Source organism: Vombatus ursinus, unplaced genomic scaffold (genome assembly GCF_900497805.2).
Source record: "Vombatus ursinus unplaced genomic scaffold, bare-nosed wombat genome assembly UNPS02014778.1, whole genome shotgun sequence".
NCBI classification, from domain to species: Eukaryota; Metazoa; Chordata; class Mammalia; order Diprotodontia; family Vombatidae; genus Vombatus; species Vombatus ursinus.
The window spans coordinates 18,861,287-18,885,920 of NW_020954556.1; the positions used below are offsets into that span (position 1 = coordinate 18,861,287).

At 37.8% G+C, this 24,634-nt stretch overlaps 1 protein-coding gene across 5 annotated transcripts in view; it reads right to left on the minus strand.

Moving 5' to 3' along the window:
• The window catches only part of SLC23A2 (solute carrier family 23 member 2), a 113,336-nt gene that overhangs the window by 44,372 nt on the left and 44,330 nt on the right, over positions 1–24,634 (minus strand). For 3 of the 5 annotated variants that reach the window (XM_027865214.1, XM_027865213.1, XM_027865217.1), the window contains one exon: positions 10,525–10,793. In XM_027865214.1, the coding sequence (XP_027721015.1) occupies positions 10,525–10,629 (105 nt within the window). In that variant the 5' untranslated portion in view covers positions 10,630–10,793. Of the gene's footprint in view, positions 1–10,524; positions 10,794–22,420; positions 22,532–24,634 lie in introns of all 5 variants that reach the window. The other 2 variants (XM_027865215.1, XM_027865216.1) reach the window with 1 other exon arrangement.

Sequence of the window (24,634 nt, forward strand, 5' to 3'; positions counted from 1 at the left end):
AGCTCTAGATCCTCTTCTCATCATCCCACCTCTAAATTCACTCTTAAGTAACTAATAGATAATAATTACTATAATAACAACAACAAACAAGAAGAACTAGGATTTATATAGTACTTTAAGGTTTGCAAACTGCTTTATAAATATTACTTTATTTGATCCACACAACAACCCTGGGAAGCTGGTACTAGTATTATCCCAATTTTACATATAAGGAAAATGAGACAAGAAGTTAAGTGACTTGCCCAGGATCACAGTGCTAGTAAACGTCTGAGGACAAATCTGAACTCAGTACTTCCTGACCCCAAGCCCATAATTCTATCCAGTGTGCTATACCTGGCTGACTAGAGTGAATAATTAATCTATAAACAAATGGGAAACACCTAGGGCTCTAAAACCTAAGCAAGGTCAGAAGCTCTTAATCTCTACAATTTTTAAATTGTTAACACCTATCTGGGTAACTGGGGTCTGGTTTAATGTGACTACCACTAGTTAGTAATACCTTACATTAACTGTACTATTCTGTATTAACCTTAGTTTTAGGACAGAAAGAGAAAAAAAATCCAAAAGTAAAGAAGAAAATATTCTACACTGACTTCTGAAAGTGGTGCTCCCCTCCCCCAGCCTCCACCAACCACTACAGTGTAGTGGATAAAAAACAAGACTTGAAATAGAAAATAGGATTTCTGGATGCACTAAAAATATCTCCATGATCACTGACCACTGAAAGTGAAGTGCCTTGCTTCTGGTAATTGACTTCTACTAATCTCATTTTCCTCAGCTATAAAATGGGAATAATACTTTCCCTATGTACCTGATACAGGCATTATAAGTAAAGTGTCTTGCAAACTCTAAAGTGCTACAAAATTTTGGTTGTTATTCTCTCTCCTTCAGTAAACAAAAACTATTGTTGCTGTTCGTCCTTTGTTCTTGAAGAGGATCCATGACATCAGGAGTGTCTTGACTTGCGAGTGAATTGGATTGAAGTGAGGCAGGGCTGTGCAGGGTCATCTGTCTCACTGACTCTTCCAGAGTCTTTGGAGTCTAGTGTCAAGACATAGGTCTGGACCACTGGCGATGGCTGCAGATGCAGCAGGAGACCTTGGCCTTTTTAAGCTAAGGTCTTTCCCAGGTCTCAGTTTTTCTAGGATAACACCCATTCAGTGATTAAAGGCTAGGTAAGAATTGAGACAAAAATGGCCTAGTTTACCTTCACAAAAGAATCAGTCTGCTAGGGGAAGATCCTCAGAGTTTCTGACCAGAACCAAATAAAAACCACCTCCCACTGAAAAGAGGTATAATGAAAGATAATACATTTTTTGACAGTGCAAGAAACATAGTGGAGTATTCAATAAACACCTACCAACTGTCATGCTAGAAAACTGTAGCACAATCTTTTTTTGTGGCTCCTATCAATTTTGAATTTGCAGTAGAACCCTCTGCAAAAATGAAGCAAGTAAATACATCTTAGAAACAAATAGTAAATGTTACTATGCTTGGTGCTGTTAAACAAATCTCAAGTTCACTACCTATTTAAAAAAATGTACTAGCACTGGTTAACTAGCACCTTTCAACAACTGACACCCTGGTAAAACGTGGAAGACACATAAGCCTTCATCTTTTCAGACTAAATTTCAATATAGTTCTTCTACAAAGAGAAAACATTTGAAAAATTAAGAAATTGCATCCTGATATATAGGAGAGATAGATAATAAGAGTCAGATTTTCGTAGTGCTTTATAACAACCTGTCAGGTACATAGAAAAATAAAAAGACTTGACCAAGCACACACAGTCAGTCAGTCACCAAACCAAGAAAAGAATTCAGGTCTGCTGAATCCAGGTCTATATTCTGTCCACTACATAGCTCTAGCTATCTCCCTAATATGCTCCCAACCTTTTTCAGGTCTATCCAAATCTTTCTAAAAGGCATCAGCTAGAAAGGTCCTCAATGCAAATAATCAACAAGCATTTAAGTGCTTACTATGTGCAAGGCTCTGTGCTAAGTGTTGGGGGTACAGAGGAAAAGCAAAACCAGTTCTTGCCTCTAGGAACTCACATTCTAATGTGGAGACAGCACGCACATAAATGCATGCACGTACACATACATTCAAGATACATATAAAGCAAATACAAATTAACCTTAGAAGGGAAGGCACTGATAGCTACGGAGATCAGGAAACAGAAAAGGCTTCACTTAGGGCTGTATCCTGAAGGGAGCCAGTTCCTCAGAGAGGCTAAGGTGAGGTGGGTGAGTATTGCAGTTATGGTGATGGAAGATGGAGCACTGTGTAAAAGAAACAGCAAGTAGGTCACTTTGGTTGAAAAGCAGAATTTGTGAATGGAAGTAAAGTATAAGAAGACTAGAATAGAAGAAAGGGGTTGGTTTATAAAGAACTTTTAACACCCAAAACAGAATTTATATTTGATCCTAAAGGTAATAGGAAGTTGCAGGAATTTATTGAGTAGGAGGTAACATGGTCAAACCTGAATTTGGGGTTCCAAAAGAGGAATCCAAAGAAGAAAGAGTAGTCAACAAATACCAGTGCTGCAGAGCTCAAGAAAGAGAACTGAGAAAAGGTTACTTGATTTGACAATTAAGGAATCACTAGCAGCTTTAGAGAGAGCAGTTTCTGTCAAATGATAATGTTTTTTGGAAAAAGCTAGAATTCAATAAACATTTACCAAGCATATACTTAAGGGTATTGTGTAGAGAAAGAAAAAAATTCAATAGTCCCTGTCCTAAAGGAGCTTACATTGCTTGGGAAAGAGGGTAAGGACAAACAACATGCATAGTAATTTGAGGGGAGAATCCATTAACAACTTAGGAGGACTGATTAGAGAAAGTCTGATGGGAAGGAGATACCCAAACTGATACTTTAAGGAAGATTAGGATTCTGAGAACTGAGGCAAGGACAGCCTCAGGGCTGGGAGGTCAGCCTGCACAAGCATATAGGAATGTAATACGAGTTCAGAGAAGAACTAGTACATCAGTTTGTCTAGAAATAAGATCATACAAAGGGAAGAAAAAAAAATTTTTTTACAACTCCATAAACATGATCACATTAATTTCAAAACAAGAAAGTGTACACAGAGATGATAACAAGTAAGAATGAAAGTGTAAGTGGGGAACCATGAGGTAGCCAACTCTGCCTCATGGCCCAGTGGGTTAGAAGGCATGAAAGGAGAAACCTCCACCGGAAAGGGTGCCCCCCAAGATGCTTTTGGATAAGTCAAAGTTTTATGACTGTCAGAAGATGAAGAGATCTAGAATAAAGATTCAAAGACAAAATGAAAAAGAAAAGCAGAGTTTTTATGGCACTTCGCTCTCCTAGTTCTCCTACCAGAGTGTTTTGCTGTATCATCCTCACTCTGCCCTGTAACCTTGAAGTTAGAGAAGCAAGTTTCTATTCTGGATCCTATTTTTTTCTCTCTCTACACTCTTTTCTTGGTAATTTCAACAGCTATCATGAATTCAATTATCATTTCTATGCAAGTGACTCCCAGGTCTATATTTATAAAGCTCTCATCATGAGTTCCAGTTTCACATCTCCAACTGGATGTCTATAATAAAGATTTCAACATGTTCAAAACAGAACTCATTCTCCCCACCACATCCATCCTGCTAATTTTCATTTATCTGTCTAGGTTACCACCATCCTACTAGTTACCCAAGTTCATAACCTCAGAATCACCGGGGATGCTTCTCTCTCTCTCTCTCTCTCTCTCTCTCCCTCATCTAATCAGCTGCCAAGTCTTACGGATTCTACTTCTATAACAATTCTGACATGTCTCTGTAATCTCACAAACACCACCCTATTTGATGTTCTCATCACCCCTTGCCTAGACTACAACAGCCTTCCTGCTTTCAACTTCTCAACAATCCAAACCATCCTCAACAAAGGTGACAAAGTGTAATTCCCAAAGCAAATGCCCGATCTCATGTGTCATGTCTCTTTCTTCTAATTTTTCATGGCTCCCTATTACTACTAGAATGGCATTTAAAGCTGGCTACACAATCTGACTCCCATATATCTTTACAGTGATCTTCCCTATGCGTCCTCTGACACAACCTGGTAGGCCTACTTGTGAGCATCTCCTTTGTCTGTACCTCTGCAAAGGTTGTCCTCTATGCCTGGAACATAATGCACTCACTTCCTCACCTCTGCCTCTTGGAATCCTTAGTTCCCTTTAAAGCTCAGTTCACATACCATAACTTTGAAAATGCCCTCCCTAATAACCCACGTTTGAGTCCTCCTACCCCAGTTATTTTGTGCATATTTTGTACTGATCTAAGTGGGTACATATTGTTCTCCCCAGTAGAACCTATGCTCCTGAAAGGAATTGTTTCATGATTATCTTGGTAGCACCCAGCATCTAGCACCATTTCTTGAAAATAATGGGTGCTTAATAAATGCTTTCTAAATGAATAAATAACTGGAAGAGTAGGAGGAGGTGGGAGAGATGATGATGCAGAGAAAGGGGGAGAGAATTTTTAAATTTGTTTTGATTTTATATCATATTAAGTTATATGTATGTGTGTATCTGTGCTACCCCCAACAAGCCTTCCCTTGTATCAAAGAGTAAAAAAAAAAAAAATCCAGCAAAAAAAAAAGGGGGGTGGTGGAATTAATTGACTGTGCCTGACAATATATACAATGTTCTACCTCTCCACATCGCAACGAAGAGAAGCAGGCAAATTTTCCGAACTCTTCTTTAGTTTTGGTCATTATAATTACATTAATAATTATATAGTATTCAATTTCATTTGTTCTTTTTTCCACTCATATTGTTGTAACCATTGTGTATATTGTAAATCTCTCCCAGTATTTCTAATTCTTCAAATTTTCTTTTGCAAGAAATTTAAGTGACCTACTTCAAAATATGTAATATGGCAATATTCAGTAAACATTTATTAAGCATCCGCTACGTGCCAGGCACAGTGTATATTCAAGTATACACTAAATTGTTTAAATCTGCTTTATTTTTATGAAACCACTAAAAGATGTCAACTTTCCTTAAACCACAATGTAATTCAAATTCTTCATTGATAGATTAAACTTATTTTTAAGTAATATATGAGGCACTGAACAACTTTGTAAAATAATGGAAAATGAACTCTTATTAACAGTAGTAATAATAACTAGCATTTATACAACACCTATACTTTGTGAAAGGCACTATCCTATGTGCTTTTTACATCAACTATCCTTAGGATACTTATTGAATCCAGTAAATTTTCAAGCTTACTGCCCTCAGAACTATGAGTTTGTTCTATTTCTCTCCAATTCATTCTTCACACAGCTGTCAGAGTGATATTGCCAAAGCACACAGGTCTGCCGATATCACTCCTCTATAAATGCCAATGCTCTGGCACATAAAGCCCTTCAAAATCTGCCTTCCGCCTCGCTTCCCGGTCTCACTGCTACTCTTACATAACTCTACAGTATAACCAGGCTGACCTCTCTGCTGTTTATCATACACAACATTTCATCTCTTGCCCCGACACCTTGCATGCCACTACCCTGCTCGTCTCAGAATTCCTAGCTTCCTCCCTGACACTTCCCCAGTCACTCTAGCTAATACTGCTTTCCCTGTATTATATTATATGCACACATAGATAATGTTTTCCTCCAATCAAATATAAGCACCCTGAGGAGAGATGATTCCCTTTTGTCTTTTAGCCCCAGAACTAAGCACAAAATCTGGTATTTAGTTGGTCCTTAACAAATGCTTTTGGATGAATGCAAAATTCAATACTTATAAATATACTACTGTTACATGACATACAGCCAAAAAGAACAACCTATTTATTATAAGGAGACTATCAGGAATGAATTTTAAGGGAAAAAAATAAAATATTCTGGAATTTTTAATAAGCTAAGGGCTCTGATTGATGATTTAAGCCAGAGCATCTATCATTAAATATTCACACAAAGAATTTAGCATTTTGGTCTCATATGTTTCCTCTTAAAAATGAGACCATTTTTACCAATCCCTGCTTTAACTTCTTTCTTCTATAGTTTACTGAAAAAAAATTCTTTTTTTGAAATCTGTCATTTAATAAAGTATTAAATGACTTATTCAACACAAATTCTGTCATTTCTCTGGGAAAAAAAAACCTATCTTTTTCTATACTCTACATCCTCTTAGGTTTCTGTATTTGTCATTATCATTCACTATGAACTTCCCACTACTCACCTCACTGCCTTTCCATTTATCCATCAGTCCACAAGGTTCTACCTCTTGCAATCCTTAGCCTAGCTTCCTGAGGGGCTGATTCACAGTCCCCTTTCAATGCATACTTTGAGCTCCTCAGCCTCTCTTTTAAAGTTTTACAATCCTGTCCCACTACAACTTGACTTTCCCTCCCATTGTTAATTGTGTAGCTCCTCCCAAATCTGGACTGCCTGGTTTAGTGTTTTCTTTCAGGTACCTTATTACGCTTGCAATTAGCCTTTCTATATATCAGATAGCATTCCTTCATTTCTTTCTTATTCCTGAAATTCCTTATTTCTTATTCCTGAAAAATTCTCCTATCCAATACCTAATCCAACAACTATTTCAAACCTAGCTGCTATTACCTTGGTATCCTTGTCTTAGAACTTCAAAGTGAGAACTCTGTCTATTTTCACTCCTAAAAACACCAATTACTTTCCTAATGTTCACAATAAGCTCTCTACTTCATTTGTTCCCTAGATTATAGAATCACTTTAATAAAGTTTTAAGTATCTATTTACAGCAAAAGGAAAATTCCAGGTACAAATGAAGAAGCGGAGGAAATTAAACCAGATATTCTCTGATGAACTCCAAATTCCTACCAGAACAATGGTCTATATAAGATTTTTAAAAAACTTAAGGTTTCAAAATAAGAACACTAGACAAAAGGACAAAATTTTGTAATTTTTTTCCTATACACAGGAAAAAAATCTGACAACTCAAATGCTTTCACCTGAAGCTATAGCAGACTGGAAACTAACAATTATTTTACTACTTTCAACAAAGTTAATCATGATGACTGAATATGGAATAGTTCTTTCCCAAAAGATGAGTTTTGAAAATTATTTTCATGCTCAAAGATGCCAACACAAACGATGTCTAGATGCCTCATTTGAACCAGCCTGAAAGCCCATTCAACGGCACTAACGTGAAATTTTCAAGATCATCATGAGATTTGTAGAGAGATGCGAGTTTTTGAAAGGGATGACTTATAACTATACCTTTAAGTCAAGAGTCTTATGCTCTTCAATTTCAACATCCTTAGTACTGCAGAATTCTTAAGAAGATATAAAAATACTAAGAAAACCTCAAACTAGTAAGTTCAATGATATTAAAATTAGTGGCACTAACAGAAAGAATACTAGACCAAGAGCTAGAATCAATTCCAAGTACTAGCTCTATCATTTATTAGCTGTGAATGGGCACCTTTCTATAAAATGGACATAATACTGCTTCCAACTGTTACCTCAAAGGGTTACTATCAAGAACATGATTTATAAAATCTATAGCTATATAAATATGAACTTGAATTAGTAACATTAGATATATTTTCTTCTGTAATCCACACCACTATCGTGATTCTTTCACTGTTTTCATTTCTTGTTTGGTTAGGCTGAACCCCAAAAGTTCACTTTTATATCACCCCAAGCATGTAAATCCCTTTCTCCATTAAATAACCTGCTGTTTCCAGCCCAAGAAAAGGTATAAATAATCCCAGACAAACGGTTTTTAAAGAAGGTGGGGGAAGTAAAAGCTTAAGCATTCTTAAAATATTTCCTCAAACCTGAGCTCAACAGTAAAATACTGACCTTGCTGAAACAAACAGCAGATTGTATTACGTATCTGTGCTTATGCCAGCATTCATTTAGTTCAGGTTATTAACTTGGTCTCTTCTGGAGGCCCAACAGGTTCAAACAGTCAATAAGATACTAATCCATACACTGGCACTGCAGAGAGGACGTGCTATCTTTTCCCTGGCTGAACTTTCCTAAAGGTATTATTGACAAATGGTGGCCCCTCAACAATTTCTGCTATGTTTTTTGTTCTGATTTATTGCCACACTTCATCCACATATACCCCCAAACCTATCATGTACTGCCTTTAAAAACAGATGACAGGTTTATTCACATTATTTTCTAACTGCAGTTACCAGATAACAAACACTAGATTCATGTACTCCTATAGGTGTAGAATCTTAAGTACTTTTGGGTACTTAGCAACTTTTGACTACTAAGAAATTACAGAAAATAACCCTTTATCTGAAAATCCATCAAGGCACTGCTCAACTACTAAAAAAGAAAGGACTTGTGAGTTCCTCCTGGCAGCCTCCATTTGAAAAAGTGGGAAAGTCAACCAGCTCACTCCTTTGTTCCTCTCCCAGCTCAGGTCTTGAATCTAAGGTCCAGGTCTGACACTGACTACCCATGTGACCCTGAGCAAGTCATTTAACTCCTCAGTGTCTCCAGCCAAAGCTCCTTTTCATTTTTAGCCTATTGAGCATTTACTACAGAGCAAGGCATTGTGGTAGGTACTGAGGATAAAGAACAAAAATATGAAGTAATCTTTGTCCTCAAGGTGACTGACTCTATTCTACCAGGGAAGCACAATACATACACAGCTATGCATTTACATAATGTGAGGAGAAGGCGCAAGCTTACAACTAGAGGAATCAAGAGAGGCTTCCTGTAAGAAGCAGAAGCAAGGAAGGGGATGAGAGAAAAGAAGGCATCAAGCTTCCATCTGAAAACTTCTAATGATAAAGAATTCACCATCTCCCAAAGCCGTCTACCCTACTTTTGGATAGCTCTAATGGTTAAAAAAGTTTAATCTAATATTGAGCTAAAATCTGCCTCTCTGCAACTTCCAGGTGCTCCTGGTTCTGTTTTCTGGGGCCAAGCAGCATGTTTAATTCCTTGTCATGTAAACATGACAATCCTTCAGATACTTGAAGGCTAAGGTCACAAAGACATTACAACATAGGCTATCTATCCTTCAAGCCTGTAACACACGTTGTTTTCCTCTCTGCCCCTTATCTTATTTCCTTCAAATCTCAACTCAAACATTGAACTCCTACACAAACTCCTCCAGATTTTCCTGATTCTCCCCCACCCCAGCTGCTAATGCCTCCCCCAACCCTTCAAAAATAGACTGCATTTATTTTACATATAGCTATACATTTACATGCTGTCTCTTCCACTAGAATGTAAACCTCCTTTCGGGCAGGGACTACTTCAGTTTTGTCTTTATATCCCCAATGCCCTGAATACTGCCTGTCACACAACAGGCACTTAATAAATGCTTGCTGATTGACTGATGGTTTCCATTCCTTCTACTATTCTGGCCATCTTCACTGTTAAATCACTACTATGATTCAAGATATTCCCTCAGACTAACCAAAATATTCACTTCACTATTCTAAGCCCATTTCATTTTATCATGTCTTCTGTTTTCACTGGGCTTTCCTGATCCTTCTGCTCTCTACGTGTACGACTAAGGTTAACTGCAGAACTGGCACTTCCTCCTTGTATCCCCCACTAGTCCTCCAGTTCTGCACTAAGTCTGAGCTAAAATATTAACAGGATCTATGATGTCATCAATGTGGGTATTCCCTCCAACAACAGTGCTCACATCCCCTCTTAACACAGTATTATTATGAGTATTTTTACTTCCTGGACAACTTCTGAAAAGGAGAAGTAACAAGACTACGTTTTAAATCAGTAAGATCTTATTAAAGTATAAAGGAAACATCAAAAACACAAAAACAATTTAAGTTCAAGTACTGAAGAATTTTGTTTCCAGGTATTTTTAAATGCAGAACTATGATCATACAACTAAAGCTAATTCCACATTATTTTACAAGGAACTCTAAGGTGTTATGATTGATATTAACCACATTAGGTAAAATAATGACTGATAATCTTATACAGGAAAATCTTCACTGGTGTAAAAGGCAATACCAAAGAAACTTTAAGATGAACCACTCAAGAGATTTTAAAAACATAACCACTTAAGGTAATTTTAAACCTGCCAGATAATCCTGCATCTTGAAAATAATGTTGGTACTATATATAATACATCACGATAATCTATCATATCTGATTGATGTCACTTATTCAGATAAAATTATTTCACCTTTAATTATGAACATTTGTATTCTGAACAATGAAATTCATTCATTTCCTTACTTGTAGGTCAAGTATAAAAGTTGAGTAATATCCTACCACATTTTTGCTGATAAATTTAAGCCTCAACTTTTCCACATTGTGACCTAACCAGCTCTAAGTTTTTAATGACAACATATGTCTCCTTTCTGGACTTAATTCCCAGTAAGCACTTTTTCTAGGTAAAACAGGGCTAAAAAGGCAAAGTCCAAAATTAGCCACTAACACCATAGCAGTTCTCATAATCAACAGCACTCTCTTCCTTCAATGTCTTACCCTTGGATGAAAATGCATTTATTTGAGATATCATACTGGTTAAATACTGAAACTACTTAGAGTTGTGACTAAGAAGATTATAAATATTGTTACCGGAAGAGTGAAGAAAGCAGGATGCTTAGATTCATCTTCATATTTGCCCTCAGTAGAGCTTCCAGTTTCTACTGACTTTGATGTGGTGTTTTTGCCAATACCCATTATTAAGAGAAAAAAAATGTTTGCAGAGCAGCCTGGTTCCAGGGGATAGGACTGTAGGGTAACTATATGAGGAATGTGATATATTCAAAGAGCAGCTCTTCCAAAGTCTGAAGCATTAAGTCCTCAGAGAAGCATCTCATTCCATTAGCACTACTTCTTAGGACCTAGAAGAGGGGAGGAAAGAAGTCAAATGAATTCTAACAAATAAGCAGAAACATTAAGTAGATCAGTACTTCAGAAAATAAAAATTGCATGTTATATGTACTTAGAAAAGTGCCTCTAAATAACACGTTGTTGTGGAAATGTAATGGAGAAACTCTTTACACCATGACAGTAATGGAGGGAAAACAATGGCATAGATAACTCAAAACAGCAAATAAGTGAAAAATCATGTATTTTGCTTTGTTGTTACCTCATCTTGACAATTATATTTGATATAGCCTAATATTAAAACTACTCTACAATAAAACTACACAAACACAGCAATATTCAGCCAGGCAAGGGACATGCTAAAATCTTGTTCTTCCTGATTTCTCAATCTGTCAAAAAAGAAGCCCCATTTTTCCAGGAAGTGAAATTAATAACTTCAAGAGTCATTGAGGGACTCTATGGAAGGCTCTGAATTCAGAGGATCTCAGTTCATATCTTTCTTCTGATGGTTACTATCTGGGTTACCTTAGGCAAGTCACTTCAGCTCTCTCTGTTTCCTCATCTGTAAAATGAAGGGCTGCATGAGACGGCCTCTGAAGTCTCTTGAAGCTCTAAAACAATGACCTTATGATCTTCAGCTTCTCCTTGTGACCCCAAACATTCAATCAATTATCAAGTCCTATTGATTCGCTCTGAAATCTCTCTCTCTCTCTCTCGTCCCTTTAACGCTTCCCACTACCACTGTCCTGTTCAGACTCTCTCTACCTCTTGTATGGACTTACCGAAACAGTCTCCTCACCAGCTTCCCCTGACTACCTCAGTCTCACTTCATCCCAGTCCACTCTGCATACTCCCTCTACCCGACTGATCTCCTGATACATTGATATGATCTCCATTACTTTTCTAATCAAAAATAAAAACTAAACTCCTTAGTCTCATATTCAAGGTCAGAAATACTCTAGAATACCACAGACTTAAATATTTATCTATTTGAAAGCCCTCCACAACATACTTCAACCTTCCTTCTAGCCCGACCTCACATATTTCCTCTTACATACTCTATTTTCCAGTCAAACTGGACACCCATGAAACACCTCCTATGCTTTTTTCTACCTCCACAACACTTTTGTTCAGATCGTTCCCAAACCCCAGGAATGGTCTCTACCAGCTGAAATCTGATTTATCCTTCAATGCTTAGTTCAAGTGCTAACACCTCTATTAAGCCACCCCTCATAAAAGTGATTCTAGCTTACATCCAGTCAATTACTAGCTGTGTGACCCTGAGCAAGTCACTTAAGCTCTGTCTGCCTCATAACAGCACCTACTACCTTGAAGAATTACTGTGAGGATCAAATGAGATACTTGTAAAGCACTTAGCACTATTAGTAGGCCCTATATAAATGCTTATGCCCTTCCCTTTGTACCATCTAAGGGGTCTGAGACCTTGAATGGCTCATAACCTGAATAACAATATTCACAGATTAGAAAGGATCTGAAACTGAAAATGACCCATTCATAGTTTATAAACTTTATGAGTGAGCATTTACATTTCATGCTCTTTTGGAAGGTATGAAGAAGTTCTTAAGACTGCCCATTAGCTGGTTAAAAGACCAGTCATAACTAGTAGTCTTTAAAAAGTAAGCTAGCCAATTCTTCAGACACCCTAAAAAAAGTCAGTGAAGACAGTGAGTGATGTCTGTAAGGCATGAAGATAGCAAGCTATGAAAGAAGAACTCAGCTTGACAGGGAGTCACTTGTGGGCTTTTTCCATGGGCTTCCTCCAGAATGCAGGGGTTGGGGGGAAGGAGATTTCTCTCTCCTCAACAGCGCCCTCTCCCAACAATGGCATCTTTCAGTAGAGCAACTGGCCCAGAAAGAGATGGTATACCCAGGAGATAATGTGCCCAAAGAGTCTGGTTGAGTAACCTACCCAACAAAAACCACAATCAGAGGAAGCAGGGCAAGGACACTGTGAGAAGAGAAAGGACTCCAAAGATGTGCGACACTACAGCACTGGAGGTGAGAACTGCTTTGGGCATGTGTGTTCCTCAGTGTACTATATATTTGTGTATACTCTTCTCACTCATGTTGAATTTTTCAGAGACTATACTCCAGGTCAATGGTGGCAATATTGCTATTACTATTGAAACTATTATCTTCATCATCAAAGAAATGTTCAACCAAAAAATAAAGTAAGCTGGTTATGTGGCAAGAGGAGCAGAAAACTGATGATAGCCCATTTACTGTCCAGAGGAGGCAAAAAAGGTCTCCAACACATTAGATTTACAATTTGAGGTGATTTTGTGAGAACGCATGGAAAGCAGCAGCACAGGTTATAGAGGCATAGACAGACTGCCATCTGTATCTTTGGAGGTAACATCCACATCAATGAAATCATAGTATTCTACTTAATATTCTTAGTAAAGAAAAATATTCATAACAATTAGCTATATCCGGAAATAAAATAGGCTGACTCAGAAGGTAATATATCCTCACTCCTTGGAGTAGTATATATAAGGAGATCAACAAGTAAAAGCTGAATATTCGCTGGTTATTTGTAGGATATATTCTTGCTCCAGTAAAGGTTGGGCCAAATGGCCAATAAGGTCCTTTCAAATTCCACAATTCTGTCATTTTGAGATTCATATGGCATTTATAATCTACAAAGAACCTTTCACATAACATTTGATCCTCACAACAACCCCATAAAATAGCTGTACGAATATTACTATTCGCACTTTACAAATGAGGTTATCAAGGCTTCATCTTGCCCAACATCATACAGTTAATTCAACTGAATAAATGTTTCAGTGGACATTGCTAGGTGTTAGGGATACAAAGACAAAGCAACAGAGTTCCTACCTTCATAGAGAATAGTAGTCCACTAGGGGAATGATAAGTTGGGTGAAATACATGTTCTATATAAATTTAATAATATAAGACAGGAAGTAAAAGGGGAAAAGGAGAGATCAAAATAAAGTGCTCTAGGAAAATTCTAAAGCATTTTCTGTCTTCAAATATTTGAAAGACTGTTACATGGAAAATAAGATATATACATGCATTTAGTAGAACCAGAATGCACAACTAGACCAATGGACAGAAATTAAAGGGAGGCAAAAGAATATCACCTCTATGTTCAAGAATTATGAAATTCTCTTACCTGACCATAATCTATTAGTTTTCACCTCTCACTCTGCCATCCCTTAAAAAGTCCTACTCTTCGTCCATACTCTGACCTCCAATCCCTTGACCCCTTAATTCTCTCCCAGGCCATCTCCCCTGCACTAGCCACTCTCTCCTCTTCTCTCCCTCTTAACTCCTTGGTGAATCAATTCAACTCTACATTGTCCTTCACTCTTGAATCCCAGTCCCCGTTATCCATCAATCACTCCCAATTAAGCCTCAGCCCTGGATCACTCCCACCATTCATCATATTCACTCCTACACACATGATGATGAATGAAAATGGAGAAAATCATGCAACTGTGTTACATAATCTCAATTGGGCCCTCAGGCAATCTTACTATACTTCCCTCATCAACTCACTATCCCACTCTGAACAGTGATTCTTCCAAACCTTTTCAGACCTCCTCAAACCTCCCAAGGCTGCCCCTGCCCTTCTCCCTCAACTGAGAACCTTGACTCATATTTTATGGAAAAAAACTGAGGCCATTCAATTAACTCCCTCTTCTCTCCTCTTCCTCATCTCTTATCACTCTGGTGCCTTCTGCCACTATCTCCTCCTTCATCCCTGTCTCACATGATAAAATGGCCTTATTCTTTACCAAGGCTAATCTCTCTACTTGTTCAAGGGATCCCATTCCATCCTGATTCCTCAAATAGGCTGTCTCCTCTCTGTCTTCCCCACTCTTTCACTTATTTTCAATCTCTCCCTCTCTATGGGCTCATTTCCTACTACATACAAACATGTCCATGTCTCCCCTATCCTGAAAAATACCCCACTTGATCCAATCCATTCCCAACTATCATCTGCCCTTTGTAGTTATACTCCTGAAAAAAGTCATCTACAATAAATCCCTCCAAAGGCCCTCTTACTCTCTTCTTAACCCCTTACACTCTGGCTTCTGACCTTATCATTCCACCAAAATTCCTATCTGCAAAGTTACTAAGGATCTCTTAGTTGCCAAATCCAATGGCCTTTTCTCAATCTTCCTTCTCCTTGACCTCTCAGTGCCTTTCAACACTATTAATCACTCTCTCCTCTATATTTTCTTCTCTCTTGGTTTTCAGGACCCTTCTCTCTCCTGATTCTCCTCCTACCTATCTGACCACACTCTCTCTGTCTCCTTTCCTGGATCTTCCTCCAGATCATGTCCTCTAACAGTAGGTGTCCTTCAAGGTTCTGCCCTGGACCCTCTTTCTCTTCTCCCACTATACTGCTTCATTTGGTAATCTCTCATCAGCTCCCATGGATTTAATTACCATCTCTATGCTGATGATTCTCAAATCTACCTTTCCTGCCCCGGCCTTTCTGCCGACCTCCAATATCAGATCTCCAACTGCCTTTCAGACATTTCAAACTGGACGTCCATTAGACATCTTAAACTCAATATGACCAAAACTAAACTCACTGTCTTTCCCTCAATCTGATTTGCTTCCTTCCCCCTTCTACCTTCCTTACTACTGTAAAGGGCCACACCATCTTTCCAGTCCTTCAACCTAGGTGTCACCCTTGACTCCTCATTATAGCTTATGCCCCATACTATCACTTACTCATCCCCATATCCAATCTGTTGCCAAGACCTGTTGATTTTACCTCTGCATCTCTCAAATATGACTCCTTCTCTCCTCTGATACTGCCACCACTCTAATCGCAAGCCCTCATCACCTCATGCCTGGACTACTGTAATAGCCTCATGGTGGGTCAGCCTGCCTCATGTCTCTCTCCCCCCAATATATCCTCCATTCAGCCACTATTTTTAAGTGATTTTCCTAAAACACAGGTCTTATTATATCACCCCTAGTACTCAATAAACTCCAGTGGTTCCTTATTGCCTCTAGGAGCAAATAAAAAATGTTCTGTTTGACATTCAAAGCCCTTCATAACCTAACCTCCTCCTACCTTTCTGATTTTCTTATACCTTACTTACCCTCCAGGTATTCTTCAATCCAGTGACCCTGGTCTCCTGGCTGTTTCATGAACAAGACACTCCATCTCTCAGTTCTCGGCATTTTCTCTGCCTGTCCCCCATGCTGAGAATGCTCCCCGTCTCCTGGCTGTTTCATGAACAAGACACTCCATCTCTCAGTTCTCGGCATTTTCTCTGCCTGTCCCCCATGCCGAGAATGCTCCCCCTCTTCCACTTCCCACCTTTCTGGCTTCCTTTAAATCCCAACTAAAATCTCACCTTCTACAGGAAGACTTCACCCACCTCTCTTAATTCTGGGGTCTTCCCTCTGTTAATTATTTCCAATTTATCACATACGGAGCTTGCTCCGGACATTTTTGTTTACAAGTTGTCTTCTCCATTAGATTGCAAACTCCTTCTGGGCAGAAACTGTCTTTTGCCTCTTTTTGTATCCCCAGCACTTGGCACAGTGCATGACACACAGCAGGCACTTAAAAATGTTTAGCGATTAATTGAAATGCAATCAACAACCTCTTGAAAAAATAACCCAAATCATTAATAATAATAAGACATTCACATCAGAACTCGGAGATTACACTGCACATCCACAAAACTGGCAAAAATGGTAAAAGACAGAAGTAGTCAGGGTTGGAGGGGCTGTGGAAAGTCAAGCACGCTGCTTCATGTGAGTGGACGGTGCACAGCTCGTCCATAGGATCGTAATTTAGAACTGGAAGGGGCTTCAGGAGTCACCCAGCCAATTCCCTTCACTTTACAGAAGAGCAAAATGAGGTTAATGCATGAGAAGTAATTTGTGCCAGGTCACACATGTAGTGTCAGAAGTAAAAACTGGGGGCAGCAAGGTGGCGCAGTGGACAGAGCACCGGCCCTGGAGTCAGGAGGACCTGAGTTCAACTCTGGCCTCAGACACGTAACACCCACTAGCTGTGTGACTCTGGGCAAGTCACTTAACCCCAATTGTCTCATTTGAAAAAAAAAAGCAGAAGAAAGAATTGAAACCCAGGTCCTCCGATTTTGGAGCTCACATTTTTTCTATTGTAACATGCTGCCAAAACAATTTGGAATCATGCAAGAAAAGTTTCTGAATTGTTCGCCCCCTTTGACACTGGGATTCCCCTCTTGGGCATACATCCAAAGAGAGTCAAAAGACAGAAACAAAAGCTTCATATACATCACAGTAACAGTTCCAAAACAGATGCCCACCAACTGAGGAATGACTGAAAAAGAAAGATGAAAATGTTATGTAAAATCATGAAAACAAAATTTTATGACAATATTTTATAACCTCTGAGCCCAGCACATAGTAGGTACCTTTAAAAATGCTTATTTGACAATATTCTGAGTCTAATACAAACGCAACAAAATTCAGATCAAATGGAATTGCCAATATTTTTTCTAGAAGACTGATGTCTTCTAGACACATTTCCTTATTCTTGGCAAGGCAGACTAAGAAGAAGGATGAAGCAGATCACAAAAAGTTGAGACTCAAGGATAAGCACAGTAGGGGAGATACACCTGGCAGCAGGGCTGAGGAGCAGGACTCCAGTATTACACATGAAGTGTTCCACAAACAGGACCTCCATTTCTCCTGAATTAAGGTACTCAGCAAGGAACCATTTGGAGCTGGGACTGGTTCTCTTTTTATTTTACATGTAATTTAAAATTCAACCCAAATAGCTTCTTAAAGCTATAATACCTAAAAGCCATGGCAAAGGGATAGCAATTGGGTCACAATTACTTAAGACATTATTTTTTATTATTATTTACTTATTATTTTTTATTTTTTCCCTTTCACCAGAAAAATCACAAATCAAATTCCCAGGTGCCCTCCACTGGATTCTAGCTGCCAACACTTTCTCTCTGTTCAGTGGGTTCCCCAAATTCCAGGTTATTAATGAACAGGATGTAGGCTCCACTCCTTCCCTTTGGTCTTGCCTCCTGAAAACAGCACCCTGACCTTTCTTTTAGTTATTGTAAGAGATTTGCTACAAAGTACCACAATGTGGGGAGTATGGAGGGAAATAGTAAAACAAATAAGTATTTTTAAAAAGTAGTAAGATAGATAAAAAGAGAAAATAATTGTTCCACAGATCCTACAGAATCTCACTTATCTAAAGATTTATTCCTTTTTTCGCATTGGAGAAAATAATTGTTCCACAGATCCTACAGGATCTCCCTTATCTAATAATTTATTCCTTTTTCGCATCATGGACTCCTCCCATCCAGGGCAGTAACATGAAACCAATGAACCCCTTCTCAGAATGTTTTTAAATGTATAAAATAAAGTACATATAGGATAAAGATGTTATTTTTTTCCCCATCCAATTCCACAGTTTGGGTACCCAGACAAGTTAAGAAGCCCTGCTCATTTTCAAGGGCCTTGGTTAGCTCTTTCTTAGTCCCTCCTCATTCTTTCTACCAGCTTTTTGTTGTTTAGTCATTTCAATTCTTCACATCCCTTGGAGCTTTCTTGGCAGAGATACAGGAGTGGTTTGCCATTCCTTTGGCCAGCTCATTTTACAGATGAGAAAACTGAGGCAAACAGCCGTGAAATGACTTGCAAAGAGTCACACAGTAAGTGTCTGAGGCTAGATTAGAACCCAGGAAGTCTTAGAACCCAAGTCTTCCTGACTCTAGACCCAGAGCTCTATCCACTGTGCCACCTAGCTGCCCTCTACCACCTAGTTCCCCCTATTTTTTTTTCTTTGCTTGTCCCCAAGTCAATTCACTGAGTTCTCCTCAATCTACAGAAGTTATTAAAAAACAAAAACAAAAACAAAAAAACAACCCAACACCCTAACAGTCTCTTAGCTCTGGTTGTTTTTATTGTCTGGTCTTTCCTTTAAATGGAGGACATACTCTAAATAGGGAGTGCTCTTACTCCCTCGGTGAAGTCACAACTAGTGATTAGTTTGCAGGCAAAGAAAGATCAACCCACACAGTCCCCTTCTGTAAATAATTTAAATACCCTAACTGAAAATCAAGTATTTTTGTTTTCCATTAAAGCTAAATTTATCTTTTGTGTGACTATTACATTGAAATTTAGGTTAGATGTTACTTTGAGGAGGGTTTTTAAACTTTTTTTTTAAATTCAGTGCTGTGCCTATCAGACTCTCAAAAGGGGGAATTTTTTAAAAGCATGTGGAGAAATAACGGTCAAAAACCTCAAGAGTAAAACAAAAAAAAAGTGGGAGAGATTTTTCAGTACCAAATCTCAAACAGTGCTACAAAACAGTAATCATTAAAATGATTTGGTCCTGGTTTTTCATAAAAAGACAAAGAGAAATCGATGCAACAGACTAGGTGCAACATAAGGAAATAAACAAACAACATAAGGAAATAAACAGCAGCATGATATTTGACAAATACAAAGACCCCAATTGTTAAGGGTGGGATTCACTAACATAAAAACTGGTGGGAAAACTGGAAAGCACTCTGACAAAATCAGGATTAAAACAATCCTCTCAGTATATACCAAGGTACATTCCAAATGGATACATGACCTAGATATAAATGATTATATCATAAAGAAATCAGAGGAGCAAGGAAGAAATTACCTAGAAGATCTACGGAAAGGGGGAAAGTTCATAACTAAAGAAGAAATAAAGAGGATCACACAATTTGAAACAACTAATTTTGGTTACATAAAATTTAAAAGTTTTTGCACAAATCTAATGTAGTAAATATTAGAAAGAAAACAAGTTAATGGGGGAAAAAATCTTTGCAAGAGGTTTCTCTGGTAAAGGGCTTGTATCCAAGATATAAAAGAAAATTATTCAAATTTATAAGACCAGGAGCCGTTATCAAAAAATCAAAGGATATGAAGAAGCAGTTTTAAAAGTAAGAGATACAAACCATCAATAATAACATTAAAAGGTGCTCTAAATCACTAATAACTAAAGAAATGCAAGAAAGCAACTCTGAGGTTACACATAATATCTATCAGACTGACAAGATTGGCAAGATGTTGGTGGGGCTGTAGGAAGAGAAGTACAATAATGCATTGTTGATGGAGCCATGAACTGGTTCAGCCCTTCTGGAAAGCAATTTGGAACTATGCCTAGAAAGTTACCAAACTGTGCCTTTGACTCAGCTATACCACCACCCTGAAAAAAAGATCAAAGAAAGAAGAAAAGAATCTATATGAAGGGGTAGCCAGAATTTTGAAACTAAAGTAGTAGGCTACTGGGCAATAACTAAGTAAGTTCTGGTATGTTAATTTAATAGAATTAAATCATTTAATGAAATAGTATTATTATGCCACAAGAAATGATGAAATGAGTAATTTCAGAGGAAAGTGGGAAGACCTTTATGAACTGATATATAGTGAAATGAGCAGAACTATGAGAACAATTTATACAGTACCATCACAGAGATAAGCTCTGAAAGATTTTAAAACTTTGATCAACATGATGATAAACTCTAGGTCCAAAATATTGAAGATGAAACACACCACTCACCCACCTCCTGACAGAAAAGTAGTAAACTTAAAATGCAAAAATTACCACACATTTTGGGACACAGCTGATGTGGGGACTTGTTCTGCTCGACTGTGGAGCTATATATGTATCTGAGGGTTATATTTTTCAGGTTTGTTTTTTTGTTGCCCAATGTGGGGGCGGGGGGGGGGCGGGGCGGATATCAAGGATACCAGAGAGGACAGATAAATTTTTTTTAATGCTTTTTAATTGAAAATAAATACTTAAATAGAAACACAATAAAATCTACAAGATCTATGGATAGGGGGAAAGTTCATAACTAAAGAAGAAATAAAGGAGATCACACAATTTGGAATGACTAATTTTGGTTATATAAAATTTAAGTTTTTGCACAAGTCTAATGTAGCAAATATTAGAAAGAAAACAAGTTAATGGGGGGAAAATCTTTGCAATAAGTTTCTCTGGTAAAGGGCTCATATACAAGATATAAAAGAAAATTATTCAAATTTATAAGACTAGGAGCCACTATCGAAAAGTCAAAGGATATGAGCAAGTAGTTTTAAAAGTAAGAAATACAAACCATCAATAAGCATATTAAAAGTGCTCTAAATCACTAATAATTAAGAGAAATGCAAGAAAGCAACTTGGAGGTTACACATAATAAAATTTATTTTTTAAAAGCCAGAAAAGATAAAGAAAAGACTCTGATGTGAACTAAAGGCTTTAAAACACATTAAAATAAAAAGAAACTAAAATCTCTTTCCTAAACACAATAAAAATTATTGATTTCAAACCAAGAGTCTGATGGGAAAAGAGTATCAAGATTCCCAATTCAATTAGATTCATCAAGCACTTATTACAGCACCTACTATGGGACAAGTACTATTGGCTAAAATCCTCCTATAAAAACAAGGGTGCTCACTTTGCCTACTTCATTTTGATAGAGTATTTAGAAATACTAGCAATCTTTCAGATATGACAAAAAATTTATACCAACAGTTTTTAACAGAAACAGCTGAGGCAGCTAGGTGGTGCAGTGGATAGAGCTCTGGCCTTGGAGTCAGGAGGACCTGAGTTCAAATCCTACCTCAGACATTTGACACTTACTTTGTTATGTGACCAAATCACTTAACCCCAATTGCCTTACCAGAAACAAAAAAAAAAAAAAAAAGAAAAGAAACAAAAACCAAAAACAAAGTAGACATCTATCAATTGAGAATGGCTAAACAAACTAAGATACATAAATATAATGGAATATTAAACAATGACCATAAAGATCACAGAGAAGCATGGGAAAACTTATATGATCTGATGCAGAAGATATAATGACCAAGTGTGGCCCTAAAGAAGAGTTATAAGAATGAGTTTTCCTCCCGTTTGCAGAATTTGGGGATCATGGGTATGGAACACTGCACGTTGTTTCAGACTGGGTCATAGATATGATAATGAGGAGTTTTGCGGAACTCTTTAAATTCTTTGTTAAAACAAGGGACAGCCTTCTGGGAGAGATAAAAAGGAGAGGCTATTCTAGGAAATGAAGATGTTTAAAACAAAAGTTTAATAAACTTTTAAAAGTGGTAGCCATATCATTTAGATTACAAAAAGAAATTAAAGGGATTAATGCTACAAATGAACTTTTCGAAATATTACTAACAGATGACACAACTAATTATCTAGAAAACAGATGACACAACTAATTATCTAGAAAATCATGTAATCAACAAAAAAAATAAATTGTAATATAAAGTGCAACAAGTTTTCAAGATAAAGGTTAAATCAAATAATTTCTATTCTTATATGAAAACAAAAATCAAAAAAATATTGTTTTTTAAAAAACATCACTTACAATGAAAAAATTGAATATCTGGGATTAACTCTAGACTTGAATATTATTTTTATAAAGATAATTATACAACAGAAATACAATAATTGGTGAGGTACTGAATATTAAAGGATTCATTAACCTAGTAAAAATGATAATTCACTAGTTTAATGCAACATCTAATGCAAATAATGATTTTTTAAGAGAACTAAATATAATTATAACAAATTCTGCATGGACAAATAAGAGTAGAAGAATTCAAGACATACTTTGAAAAGTATTTGGTAGCAGGAAATACTGTGAGCTCCTGTCTCCCCCAGATCTTGATAGGGAAATCCAAGAGAAAGTCACAGTGAATCACTTTTCCAGCTCTTGTTCACCTAAGGAGACAGAAAAAGGGGTCTATGGATGCTGGGTCTGGGCCTGGTTTGAAGCATGCTGCCCAAAGCACTCCAGTGCAAGGGAAAGGCTGTGCACGAGGACAATAGGAGGTCCCAGACCCATTTGGGGCACCTTACATAGGGTGAGTGAATAAGTGCCAAGTGGCATCTTTGTTGCCCTCTTCCCAATCCCAGGTCACATGTTGGGGCAGACGGTGAGAGGTGGCTATCCAGAAAAGAAGTATTTGTGAGGCCTGACCCTGTGTAACCAGCAAAGAAGAAATTCAGAAGCAAGTAGCAGTGGTGTAGGCTCAGACCCCTGGAGCAGAGAGGGTTCTCAGTTCCAACTTTTAGCCCAGTCTGAAGCCTGCAGAGGAATAACCAGCGTAGGAAATCCAGACTTAAGGCAAGGCTATAGTTCTGTCACACAGAACCTGCAGAGATTTCCAGCTGGCTGACAGCAGCTGAGTACAGCAACAGGTTACTGTTGCCCAAACCCAAACTCAGGTCAGGAAGCTGCAGACCTGGGGGGTGGGAGTGAGGGATGAGGGATGAGAGGGCAACACTTAGCCTTGTCATGGAACAGACTACTTTGGAAGGAACCCCAACAGCTTGCAGGTCTGTGGCCTTGGTTTGTCCCTGAGAGCCTGGAATAACACGACACTCAGCCCCAAGAAAGCAGCAACAGCATCAGTCCAGACTTTCCTTCTAGAAGTGCACAGAGCCTGGTCTTAACATAAAGCCTGAAATCAGAAGTAGGCTAGAAGAATGAGCAAACAAAAAAAGAATCCCACTATAAAAAAGTTATCATGATAACAGGGATGTTCAAGCATGAACCCAGAAAAAGAGAATTGACTCCAACATCTACAAGCAAAGCCTCGAAGAAATACACAGCTTGGGCATAAATTCATCTAGAACTCCTGGAAAAGATGAAGAAAAAGTTTTTAAAAAGAGTTTTAAAAATGTTTTAATAAGTGAGATGACAGTACTACAGGGAAAAAATTGAAAAAGAAGTAAGAGCTATGGAAGACAGAACTGGAAAGGGAATTCAGCTTGGCACAAGAGGTGAGTAACCCTGCCCAAGCAACAAACTCCCTGAAAACTAGAATAGAGGGAGGGAGGGAATAAGCATTTAATTAGTTCCTGCTATGTGCCAGGCACCATAACTGCTGGGCCTCACAGCAACCCTGCAAGGTAAGTGAGTCTGTTATTATCCCCATTTTACAGTGGACATTTTACAGAAAGGCCCAAAAAGTAGCCAATGATTCCAAGATATAAGTAATAATAACAACTAGCATTTTACATGACCCAATAAGATTTGCGAAGTACTTTCTAAATTTACCTCATTTTATCCTCACAACAAGCCTGGGAGGCAGGTACTATTATTATCCCATTTTAAAAGAGGAGGAAACTGGGAGAGAGACTTGCCCAGGGTCACATGGCTAATAAATATTTGAGGCCACATTTGAATTCAGGTCTTTCTGACTCAAAATCTAGTCCTCTCCCAATGTACCACCATAGTTGCCTGAGACAAGAAATATGAAAACAAAGTCAAAAGACTGAAAAAGATGAAGAAAATGAGATGCATCTCATAGCAAAAACTGACCTGGAAAACAGAAGGAGAAATAATTTAAGAATCATGGGACTACCTCAAAGCTATGATCTCCTGAAAAAAAAAAAAGGGTATACACACCATATTTCAAGAAATTGTAAAAGAAATCTACCCAAATCTCTTAGAACCAGAGGGCAAAGTAGAAATAGACTTTACTGGTCACTTCCTGAGGAAAAAAACTCCAAAGGAAAAACTTCTTGGAACATTACAGCCAAAATCCAGAGTTTACAGGTCAAAGAAAAAATATTGAAAGGAGTCATTAGTCAAGAATTCAAGTATTGAGGAGCCACAGTTAGAATCACACATGACTTAGTAGCCATCTATATAAAGGAGTGGAGAACTTGGAATGATATTCTAAAAGGCAAAGGATATAGGATTACAGCCAATAATTACTTACCTAGCCAAATTGAGTATAATCCTACAGGGGAATACATTGACCTTTAATGAAATATAGGACTTTTAAGCATTCTTAATGAAAGGAACAAAGTTGA